This window comes from Procambarus clarkii, chromosome 84 (genome assembly GCF_040958095.1).
Source record: "Procambarus clarkii isolate CNS0578487 chromosome 84, FALCON_Pclarkii_2.0, whole genome shotgun sequence".
NCBI lineage: Eukaryota > Metazoa > Arthropoda > Malacostraca > Decapoda > Cambaridae > Procambarus > Procambarus clarkii.
This window is the reverse complement of record NC_091233.1, coordinates 22,214,297-22,226,373: the sequence shown is the minus strand read 5'-3', so window position 1 is coordinate 22,226,373 and position 12,077 is coordinate 22,214,297. Positions and strand designations below refer to the sequence as shown.

At 38.6% G+C, this 12,077-nt stretch overlaps 1 protein-coding gene across 10 annotated transcripts in view; it reads right to left on the bottom strand.

The window, feature by feature from the left end:
- Nucleotides 1-1,461: 1,461 nt before the first annotated feature.
- The window catches only part of LOC123774890 (polyhomeotic-like protein 2), a 136,320-nt gene continuing 125,704 nt past the window's right edge, over nt 1,462-12,077 (bottom strand). For 8 of the 10 annotated variants that reach the window (XM_069316616.1, XM_069316622.1, XM_069316624.1 and 5 more), the window contains 4 exons: nt 10,795-10,968; nt 7,840-7,972; nt 5,396-5,636; nt 1,462-1,911 (listed from right to left, as the gene is read on the bottom strand). In XM_069316616.1, the coding sequence (XP_069172717.1) occupies nt 1,708-1,911; nt 5,396-5,636; nt 7,840-7,972; nt 10,795-10,968 (752 nt within the window). In that variant the 3' untranslated portion in view covers nt 1,462-1,707. The remainder of the gene's footprint in view (nt 1,912-5,395; nt 5,637-7,839; nt 7,973-10,794; nt 10,969-12,077) is intronic. The other 2 variants (XM_069316625.1, XM_069316626.1) reach the window with 1 other exon arrangement.

The following is a 12,077-nucleotide window of genomic DNA, read 5'->3' as shown; positions in this document are numbered from 1 at the left end:
TGACGGCCTCCACGGCGGTGCCCCCAGTGGAACTGTGTTTTGGCTGGCCTGTGGCCGGGGTAGACTCAGCTTTTCGAAGGATTCGTCGTGAGGCCACGAGAGCACCGAGAAGATCCAGAGTCTTCAGAAGAAGACGACAGTGTAGATAATACCCCTGTGCAGTGTTTATACCCCCCCCCCCCCCCGTGTAATCTTCTTATATATATTTATTGGTGAAGGTACTAATTATAATATTAAGTTTTTGCCTTTCTTTCCCTTCCCCTTTTAGTTTACTTGCGTTACTGATCACATCCCTTGAAAGCCACTACTGGCTTGGGGCCAGATACCCTTCCTCTAACAACATCAGAGTAAGAACCCAGTTGCGACCCGAGAGGGCCGTAACAGGTCCCCACGTGTGTGTGAGACCGAAGCTCTATCGACCGAGCTATTGAGACAGCGGTTCGAGTCTCCTAGAGCCCAGGTGATGGAATGTTTATTTCCACGGAACTGTGGATGACAATTTATAACAAAGTTTTACCGTCAGTCGGCAACATGTGCTTCTCCTGCACTGTGCAACACATCTCACTCAAATCTTTCTCTCTCATGCACATGAAAAATTAGCATCAATGCTAAATAAACTTGTAATGACTAAGATAAAACTGTAATGTACAAGTAACAACAAAATACTATACATTATTCTGAAAATGGTTTGTTGTAACTGGTGAAACACGCTACAAACACATCCAGAATACTAAAGCTGATTCACTTAGGAACAACCAAGTGTGATGTATAAATAAAGGGTCAACTAAAACGCCACCGTCCACTCCACGTACCCCGGCTGATGCTCTTGTGTCAGTCACGTCTTTATAAACACCCGAGTCATTACAATTATTGGTCAACATCGTAGAAAATGGGATTCCTTTTAAAAAAAAATCTGGGGGTCGATATTCTTTGTCATGATTGCACAAGCATTTTAAAATTATTTTAGATAATTAATGAGATCCATTGTTTTACAAATTAAATAAAGCACCACTCCTGGTAAGTCTATCCTAAGCTGACAAAGATGCTTCATTGTTGCGAGTGATGGCATGTCCTCTCATTGTTGACCAAATCACACACCAAAAGATGAAGAGACGACGACATTTCGGTCCGTTCTGAACCATTATCAAGTTGATTGTGATAATGGTCCAGGACGGACTGAAACGTCGTCGTCTCTCCATTTTCTAGTGTGTGGTCTGGTCAACATTCTTCAGCCACATTATTGTGACTCATCATCTGTATGTCCTCTCATTCTCTCTCCTAGCAAATTCAAATACTTAACCAAGAACCTCTACAGAAGCTTGGACATGTCAAGGTCATATAATATATGGTCACTTTTATAAAAATCTACATTCCTTTAAAATCTAAAACACTGAAAATGGTGAAAAAATCCCTTAACCCTACATTCGGCAGTGCACATTTGTCACAGTCAGGATATTACTGTAAAATAAAATATGTCTGTACTTTCTCTTCTTAAGTACTAGCTTTTATTTACAATATATAATATTTGACTCAATGAAAGGAAACCGCTCCAGTAAAGATGAATGGAAGTGGTTCTGATAAAAGAGCAAAGCTTAGATGATATACATATAAAACAATTTAAATATAATATGAGAATATAATTTAAGTCATCACATTTGTCTTGCTCTTCTAAAAACATCTTAATCCATTATTTAAGTTTTGTACTCATTAGGTTTCTTTTCTGTCACCTCTCATTGACTCAATCTTAGCACAGATCTTCAAAGCAGGTCCAAGTTTCATGGACATGGCTGACATGAGGTGGTCAGCTTTTAGAAGCATTAATGCCTGCCCATCTATCTCTTGAAGGGCAAAGTCTTCTGCATATTCTTTACAGCCCGGAAGATTTTGTATGAAGTCGACTACATCCTTAACCTGGAGAAAGGAAGACATGTTACTCAAGTTCTATCAAACAGTTTTTGTGATGCAACATAAAAAGATAACTAATCAAGAGCTCAATATTTTATTGTTACTTACTTTACATGGTATTATTCAACTCTTACTCTTATTACTTCTATTTTTCCTCATTATTTTCTTTTATAACATGCATGAAGTCTGGACATTTCACTTGCATATTCTACTCATGTTTTCCAGACTGACATTTTTCTTGTATTCTCTGCTCATATTTCTTCATAAACAGAATAGTGATAAGATAAATTGTGACATTTTATATTGTTTTGCTCTCGACTACTTGTCCCTCAGATTCAGCACAAATACAGATCAGGTTGAAAATGATATACTAGTGGAAGCGCTCTACTTTCTTACACTGCACTCTGATGCTTGGTTGGTTCGGTCAGGGGTGCATCACGTGCTGTGCCCGGTGGCAGCTCTTCGCAGCTACCTTTGTGCGCCGATTCTGCTTCAGTGGATGCATTGTGGGTTGTTCCATTACCTTGGTTCCTTGTGTTTTTCAGGTTGTCCACAATGTCCAAGTCTAGCCAGCCTGTGGTCTACCCTTATTCATGTTGGTAAACATGCTGCTCTCACAGCAGTTTTTGCCAACGTGTCCTGGATTAATATTCGGGTACAGAGGTTTTGGCAGCCTGGTGTTTCACTAATGTCCACAGGCCTAGCCATGCCTGTGTTGCCTTGGGTCGTCTCTCTTGATCTTCTGTCTCTTCGCTTTAATTGCCTGTGGTCTATCTTTCTCCCTGGAGTGTCCCTGGTTTTCCTTTCTCTTTAGGTAGTTAGCTTTAAGGAGTCACAAAGGGAGCTTTCTTCAGGGAGCTCCCTAAAGAAAACCAGCATTGAATGTAATGAAATGCCTCTTTCTGGATGAGCCCCGGTGGCTTCCTGTCCCCCTCCCTCCCTCCCTCTCACCCTCCCTTCCAGGTTTGTTCATTTTGTGTCATTACATCTGTTACAAAAGTGGCGTGGAGGACTTGGGGGAAACCTGGAGCTCCAGGCCCCTCCCCAACTGGCTCAGGGATGAGGGTACTAATGAGCTCCCGCTAGTTTTGAGCGATTCGATTGTTTGTTTACACTATTTGGGGGGAAGCTTGTTTGGCAATCTTGAGGCTTTAGTCTATTGGTTCACTTCACTGGGGGTAGGGGGGGGGGGGGGGGGGCAGAATGTCGCTTGCTCTCTGGGCCTGTGTAAGGAAGGGTCTGACTCTGGTCCCTGGTAAGCCAAACTCAACTCCATGGCTGATAGAGTTGAGTTTGGCTGCTCAGCAAAGCAGCTTCACGGAGCCACAAGGTCTCCCCCAGAGAGGCAGGTCAAAATATTTTGTGTACATTTATACATTATAAATAATACTTGTATATCATCAAAATAATTGTTTAAAAACTGTTCGAAAACATTCAGAAACAACAAACTGTCATTTGCTAAAATAAATGTGGAGAAAAATGGATAAAAAAAAGGGGCAATTATTTAGTAATTTATATCATTCACAAATCTAGAGCCCATGGTATGGAAGGCATTTTACCTTAAAAACACAAACCTTTGGGTTATCTTCACTGGGCAAAATACCTGAGAACTTGATATGGGAGGTACTGCAGCCCAATGAATTCACGATTCTGGTAATCAAAGGCACTCATAAGATACTTCCTGGGGGGGTCCATCTAATTACCCAAAGCTATCCAAACTTACTCAAAGCTACACAAAGCTTCCTAGCATTACGTTAGTAATGAATAAATATGATATATTTATTCATTAAAATGTTGGTGCTGAATGTAGAACATGAAAAACATTTTTACTCTGAAAATTATCATTTTATAATGAAATTAGATGAAAATAAGACGCTGGTGATGCCAAAGCAAGTCGACGGTCCAAGCGTCAATGTTTGCTAGCATATGAGCCTCTTGTACCTACCTAACCTAACCAATCTACCCAAACATAACCTAATCTAACCTAACCAAACCTAACCTATCCAAACCTAACTTAATATAACCTCTAGGCAACAATATATCTTGAATAATTTGTTCATCTTGGATAAGTCGTTCCACAACATTGCCGCTTGGACCGTCGACTTCCTATGGCCTCTCATGCCACTTAGTTTCGTCTAATCTCATTAAAATTTATATTATTTCAGAGTAAAAATATGTTTTATCATGTTCTACATTCAACATCAACAATATAGTGAGTAAATATATCATATTTCCTCATCACTTACGTAATGCTGGGAAGCTTTGGGTAGCTTTGGGTAATTAGCCGGACTGCTTCCTGGCAGTATCTCAAAAGGTTATTATGTGTGAAGTTTGGGTTTTCATCTACTCTATATTGTTATACAGTAGATAAAGTGGCCTAATGCCTAAAGTGGCTTTAGGCATTGTATGTACTAGCTCTATCTATAAAGCCAACAAACTTTGTAAATCTCTTTATGTATGTACCTTACCTAAATAAAGATTATTATTATTATTATTATTATTATTATTTTTTATGGCGTTGCACTATTTCAGCCATTTTTATTCTCAAATATTTCCCTGGTATATAGGCTCCATCTCCATAAGATATTTAGGCCTTGTAAAGGTGTTTAGCTAGAAGAGAGAAGAGTGCTCTCACCAACCTCAAAGTACAACCCACACTGGGGGCACAGGCAGCCAACACATGTCATGCCAAAGACACTACACTTGGGGTTGGCAATTGGTGAAAAAATAGTACATTCAAGCTATGAACTGACTCGATTATCTCTCAAACCTAAAACATCTCTCAAACCTAAAACATCTCTCAAACCTAAAACATCTCTCAAACCTAAAACATCTCTCAAACCTAAAACATCTCTCAAACCTAAAACATCTCTCAAACCTAAAACATCTCTCAAACCTAAAACATCTCTCAAACCTAAAACATCTCTCAAACCTAAAACATCTCTCAAACCTAAAACATCTCTCAAACCTAAAACATCTCTCAAACCTAAAACAGAGAAGCGAGGAAAATACTTTACGAGTCATATTAAATACTAGTAGCATGAAGTCTAAAAACTTGCAAATTATTTGTAAGTCTTAGCAGACTAGCAGTCACCATGGAAGGCTGATCCTAGGCTAGGATAGATGAATAGGAGCAGCCCTTGCAATTGGATATGGTTTATAGATAGAGATAATGTCACATGCATCCATATGAACTGCAGTAATTATGCCCTTCAGCAGACCTCTCAGTCCATATGCTTATGTGGCTCATCCTGCCTCATGCAGATCTAGACCTAAATTTTTATTATAACTTTAGCTCTCTGCCTTACCTGCGCACCTGTCTTGCCTATCTGACAAACAAGTCACACGTCTCAAGTTGCCCATCGCATACATTTCTCTTCATTCAACATTACATTGATATCCCTTGTCTTTCATCGCCCAAATTCCGCTTTTCTTTACTTTTCAATAATACCCGGTATACTGAAATGTTACTAGCTTGCAAATATCTTACCGTCCACTTGAGAATGTCAACTCTCTGAGTTTTGGAAGGAGATTCTACAGTTGTTCCATCGCCCTCGACAACTGTCTCGTCGACTTCCATTCCTACTGGCTCTGTTCCCTGAGGCTCAATTGGCACCAATGGGGGTGCAGCATCGGCCTCCTCCATTCCACCATCTTCCCGTGCTCGTTTACTAGGGCATTCCTCTGGATTTTTGAAGAGACCAATTCTTTTTGAACACCCAACATTGTACCTGTTGAATAACCATTTCAAATTATTTTAAATATAATATATACTTATTCAATATAATTTATTAATTTGATGTATTTTATTACATTGTGTTACAGTTTACAGAAAACACACACACATAAGAGTCACTGTTCGAAGACCCCATCCAGCTCTTTAGAGGTTGGGTGCATTCCCAAGATACAGCAAGAATTTCCTCTCTGGATCGCCACACTGAGGTGCTGGAACAGGAAACTGGCCACTCTCGAGTCTCTTAGTTTGCCTAACAAGTTCCTCGCCCACCTCCTTTAAGAACTTTAGTGCACATTTACCCCAAGTGCTCAGGGTCTCAGAGCCTATTGCCACAACTCTGTAACAATGTTCTAAGTCCCTGTACTTATTAGTTTTCTGGGTCTCCCTGAAGGTGGCCGCCCCACTTCCCTCAGTCGTACTGTGAGGTAGATATATACTTTCATGTAAAATTGTAATTCTTTAGTTAAAAACTAAACTCATATAAAACCAAATTATTATTTGGTTCAAGAAGCACTTTGTTATGAAGAGATAAGGAGGGAGCTGTAAGTGCATGTGGGTCATATCATCGCTCAGTCCTTAAGCAACATGGGGAGCTGGTCGGCCGAGCGAACAGCACGCTGGACTTGTGATCCTGTGGTCCCGGGTTCGATCCCAGGTGCCGGCGAGAAACAATGGGCAGAGTTTCTTTCATCCTATGCCCCTGTTACCTAGCAGAAAAATAGGTACCTGGGTGTTAGTCAGCTGTCACGGGCTGCTTCTCCTGGGGGTGGAGGCCTGGTCAAGGACCGGGCCGCAGGGACACTGAAAGCCCCGAAATCATCTCAAGATAACCTCATCATCTCAAGATAACATGACCAATTCATCCATCTTTTTTTTACAACTTCCTCACTATTCACCAAATTTTAGGATAACACTTTTTATCATTTAGAAAGCTTGCTAAAGTGTGATGGTGCGGACTAGTAGGGATGGCAAGATGTACAGACGAGTATCTATAACTTACTGAAGAAAACCATATGCCATTTAAAATTGGCAATATAAAAATTATGTAAACAAGTACTATCTACCTATCAGATTGTTAAAATGTTCTGAATGAAAATCAATAATGCTTAACAAAACTAGAAAACACCATGAGAAACTTGAGCTCAAAAGTTTCCATGGAGTCTCTCTTTATAGAGTAACCAACATTTTAGAAATACTATTTCAACTAAAACTGAAAACAATAACAAACAAAAATAGATAACAAAACAAGCCACTTTACTGCCTCAAGCAAAACTTAGGCTAATGAGACCCAACACTTGTGAATCCATGTCAGAGCACAAATTAACAGATTCCGAATACTGCGTGTGTGTAAACACTGCATACGTAACATGGCCAAGGCCCAACATGACGTTAAGAAACTGCCTTACCGAGATGCTGTTCGCAGTTCAATAATTGTTTGATATGTAACAGTTGTTAACATACACAGTAGAGCCCAGTAGGCTCAGGAACCTGTACACCAGTTGATTGACGGTTGAGAGGCGGGACCAAAGAGCCAGAGCTCAACCCCCGCAAGCACAACTAGGTGAGTAGGTAAGTACACAGAGAAGTCACAACGTGATATATTGCCAGAACAAAAGTCAACCTCATCGAGAAGCAACTAGATAGGTTGAACTAGATAGGTTGCTTCTTCATTAAGCAGCAAGTGCCAGATCAACCAGGTTGTTGTGAATATGAGGGCCTACTGGCCATCCTAAGCAGCAGTCTGCTGGACCAAGCTCTCGAAGCTCAGGCTTGGAGAGTAAAGAACTACCAGAATCCTCTCCATGTACAGTCTAAGAAAATTCTTGGAGCAGTAGAGAGGGATCAAACACGCATCCTAGGACCAACGCTCCAAGGATTTTCTCAAATGTCAGTATTAACAAACACCATCAATGCCATACATCATTCATAATAGGTGCTGCAAACACAGTATGGCAGCTGCCTCCACTCACACAGCCACAAGGAAATGAAAAAACCATGACTGCAAGATGTCACATCACAGCTAAATAGAGCTGGAGGTCATTTCCCAAAAACACAGCATCGCTGGCACATTCAGTAGTTTCAAAGCGTTATATGACAAAGAGTGCTGGGAAGACGGGACACCACGAGCGTAGCTCTCATCCTGTAACTACACTTAGCTAATTACATACGCTGTACTTGTAAGCATATTTCATATTTACCTTTTAGCACAAGCTGTACTGCAGAACCTCTTGGATCTTTTGAATTTGGAGCGCAAGTCAGTTTTTCCACAAAACTCACACTTGGCTGTGTCTCCTTTAGGTGAGGTTGAGGTCTGTTCACACGTCTTCTTTCCTATAAACACATGAAATATATATTAACATTTTAATACCTTTACCAACAAATATTGTTTAGAAAATATTTATTGAAGCAATACAGTACCTAAAATTTATACACCAAGTAAATACAACTCTTTTCAGATTAACTAATATTTATGTAAACAGGTTAAAATGGTGCTAGATAACATTAGTGGTTTAAATATTCTGGAATATTTTCTTTTGTTATGTGGCCATCCCCTAAGCATGGCACCAGAGCTATAAATTTATAAGCAAAATGGAAATAAATATACTGTATTTACCAAATCTAAATCTTGATAACTTTTATGTTATGGGGGTGGAACTCATTGTCCGAAATTAGGCTCTATACCGAAAAAACTGGATAACCAATATTTGTGGTGCAAGGCTCTGATAAGTTCATTAATTTAATGTTTATAAAACTTTACACTTACATTCTTATTTGTGGTCAGAAATAATTAGTTAAAAGTTTGCAAATAATTGATCTATATCAACATTATAGCGATTAACCAGACTGTGACTCTAATGTCAGGCTGCGAATGGGCGCATTGAACAGTCTGAGTGATCAAACCAGCAATCAGGAAGCCTGGTCAGAGACTGGGCCGTGGGAACACTGATCCCCGAGATCATCAACAGGTAGGTAGGTATTGAGACAGAATGAGGAAAACATTATTTGAATTCCGTTCATTCAATAAATGTTGAAAGTTAATATTTACTTATTTTCATTTTGCCAAAGAATTTACTTGCTTAGAACAATGATTTCTTTATAAAAATTTTGGAAATGAATGATCTTTAAAACACAAAATCAAAATATTATTAAGTTTCGAAGAAACCACTGATTTTACAAAAGTTTATTTATATTTCTATACAGTATTAACCAGCTATTAATGATTACAAACATATTTTTTAGATGTAAACATGTGCAAATAATTTATTTATAACACTTTCAAATGAAGGAAAATTAATTTAATAATGTTTATTCAAAAACTGTTGAAAGTGGAACATAATGTGTGGAGAAGCATTGACTGTGGGTTTAGGCAGTGCCGGCAAGTAGGTAGAGCGGCAGTGTACCACAAACTCCCCACTCAATGTGCAGTATTGCAATCATTCTGCTTCATTATGTCCCAGAAAGAATTCTTAGTATACCTACTGGATGCCCCATACATCCAGTGTGTAGCAGAAAGGGTGGAATACTGCTCGATACTAGAACTACAGTATACTGTATTTTGCTAACAATCAATTACAATCACACTGTGATTTAAAACATATGTAAACAAAACAAATTTTTGTTTTACATTACAAATAATATTTATACCTAACAAAAATAATTGTTTATATATTATTTGTCTTAATATGGATAAAAATGTATGGCATCACTTGCTATAAGAAAAATCCAGAGAATCTGGTGGTAAATTATCTCAGAACTAAGTCAACTCTCATACTAGGAATAGTTGAGAGCCACAGGATTAACAACGTTGCAAACCACATAAGACAGGATGGATCTCATCGAGACTTTTAAAATGCTGAACGATATTAATCCAGGACATTTTCTTAATAGGTCAGATGGAACGCATACAAAGAGCAACGACTTCAGGCTCAACAAGCCACAACGTAGCATAGAAAACAAAAGATGCTTTGTCACAAATAGGGTTATAAACCCATGGAACTGCCTACCCACTGAAGTCATAAATGCAAAGACATTACTGCAGCTCAAAATCCAGTTGGAAAAAAAAATTATGATTAATGGGGTGACCTTTGACAAGCCGCCAACTTTCTGTTCACGTTGAGGCCGCTGTGAGATGTGGCCCTCGGATAAAGTCAAGTAAACAGACAAAAATAAGCAAGCTTTCATGCACATCATGATCAGGTCCAGAACAACATAATTCAGATTTTAGAGGTTATCTTGAGATGATTTCGGGGCTTTTAGTGTCCCCGCGGCCCGGTCCTCGACCAGGCTTCCACCCCCAGGAAGCAGCCTGTGACAGCTGACTAACACCCAGGTACCTATTTTACTGCTAGGTAACAGGGGCATAGGGTGAAAGAAACTCTGCCCATTGTTTCTCGCCGGCGCCCGGGATCGAACCCAGGACCACAGGATCACAAGTCCAGCGTGCTGTCCGCTCGGCCGACCGGCTCCATTAGGTGCACCCGTACTATATTAGCACGTAATGCACTAATATGCAGCAAGTGTAAAATATGACAAAAAATAGAATAAAGAGAGAAGTAACGGTTTCACATTCCTTGGCTTCCTAACAGTTAAATATAAAACTTTTCCTTTGATAGACATTAGACAAGAGACAAATAAAATCAGTCGAATGTTTCGAAGACGACACCTGGAAACTAAAACCATTAACAAAGGACTCTTCCACGTATTTTGTTACGACCTTTTACCTGCTAAGTATACTACATGTCATTCAAGTACTGTATTTATACCTCAATATATCATGCAACTGCACACTACTTCATTAATGTGATGAAAACAAACAAAAATCTTTAGTAAATGTTCTGAGCAATGCAGTCGAGTCTTTCACATTAACGGTGTGAAAATGGTTGGTAACCCTATCAAGACAGATTCTGTATACATCAATCTTTTGTGGGAAACCAAATGCACAACAGAGATGGATATGTATTGCAGGAAAAACTATCACAATGAAGAAATACACTGAACACTATCTATATAATGGTCAATATTGATCAAATTCAGTATCATAAGAGCAGTGGGCAAACAAACAAACAAAAAAAAAGTATATGAAAATGACATGACTGCATTTAGCTGAGTTCTATCCAAGAAGCACTGACAAAAAAGCCAATAAACATTCTTACTGGCAGCCTCATCATCGGGCAGGTTCTCTTTCTCGGCTTGTCCTCCTATGGGTGCCTGCGCCGAGGAGGAGGTGACGGCAGCCACTGGGATAGTAGTGTTGGTGTAGTTGGGAGGCCGAGGCTTCGAGATCTCAGTTAGCAAAGATGATCGACTCACAGGGAATGGCTCAGAAGCTGTTAAAAGATTCGACTTTCTTTTAACAGCTCATTTTTCGATATTCTTTCATACAGAATACTTGGCAAATTATAAGGATGTAAATGTAGGGAAGCAGTTTAAAATTATTTATTTATTTCCATTAAGATGATGAAAATAAATGTATATTATAAAGTATATGTGAAAAACTTTGTTATAATATTAAGACTAACACATGAAAGTTGCAGTGCAACATTGCATGTAATCCATCCTGTTGCTTGTGATAGAAACAGTGAATACTGGCAGTGACAAAAGGAAAGCATTTATATTATATCTTTAAGAAATATTGTAATTCTCTGTATCATAATATTCTTCACTGTATTGAAGGCAGAATCTTCCCTATAAGTAGACGCAACCAACCAACTTCATACCTCGTCACACACATACAAAGCAATGCTCAAACATTTTACTGTAGATTATGTACTCTGGTTTATCTATCACGATTATGTACTCTGGTTTATCTATCACAACGAGCCAAATATAGTAAAAGTCTATTGCATGCATTAAAGAATAAGAATGTGAGAATATAAAGAAGATATTAAATAGTCGCTTACAGCAATTGTAGATGAATTCATTAGTTCTATATAAACATGTTCAATGACAACAATAGTTACGTGGGATTCAGTGCAATTAAAAATGGCATGATTTGGATTACTTAGAACTTATTATTTCAATACTTTACCATATATTTAATTTACATATGAATTGACCAATAATAAAATTGATAATACTGCTTCTTCAAAGTGCATAGTTGCGTCCTATTTCGTAACTCGTCCACAATACAATTGTGGGCGATTGTATTGACAATGACGACTATTAATACTATAAATTACAGTATTGTACCTGTGTTCTGTCACATTTATTACCATATTCTGTTCCATGAAGAGATCTGATTGTATCTGGCATCCTGTAATAGTATACTTATTTTAAAGCTTTCTGTTTTATCCATATCCACATGATGGAATTTGTTACTGAATATAATGTCAATGAAAATTTTGTCACGGAATATAATGTGGGTTTGTAATCGTCCACTGATAAGAGTTTGTTGCTGTCTGATAGTAAATTTTTTGTATCTTCCACCGACATAATT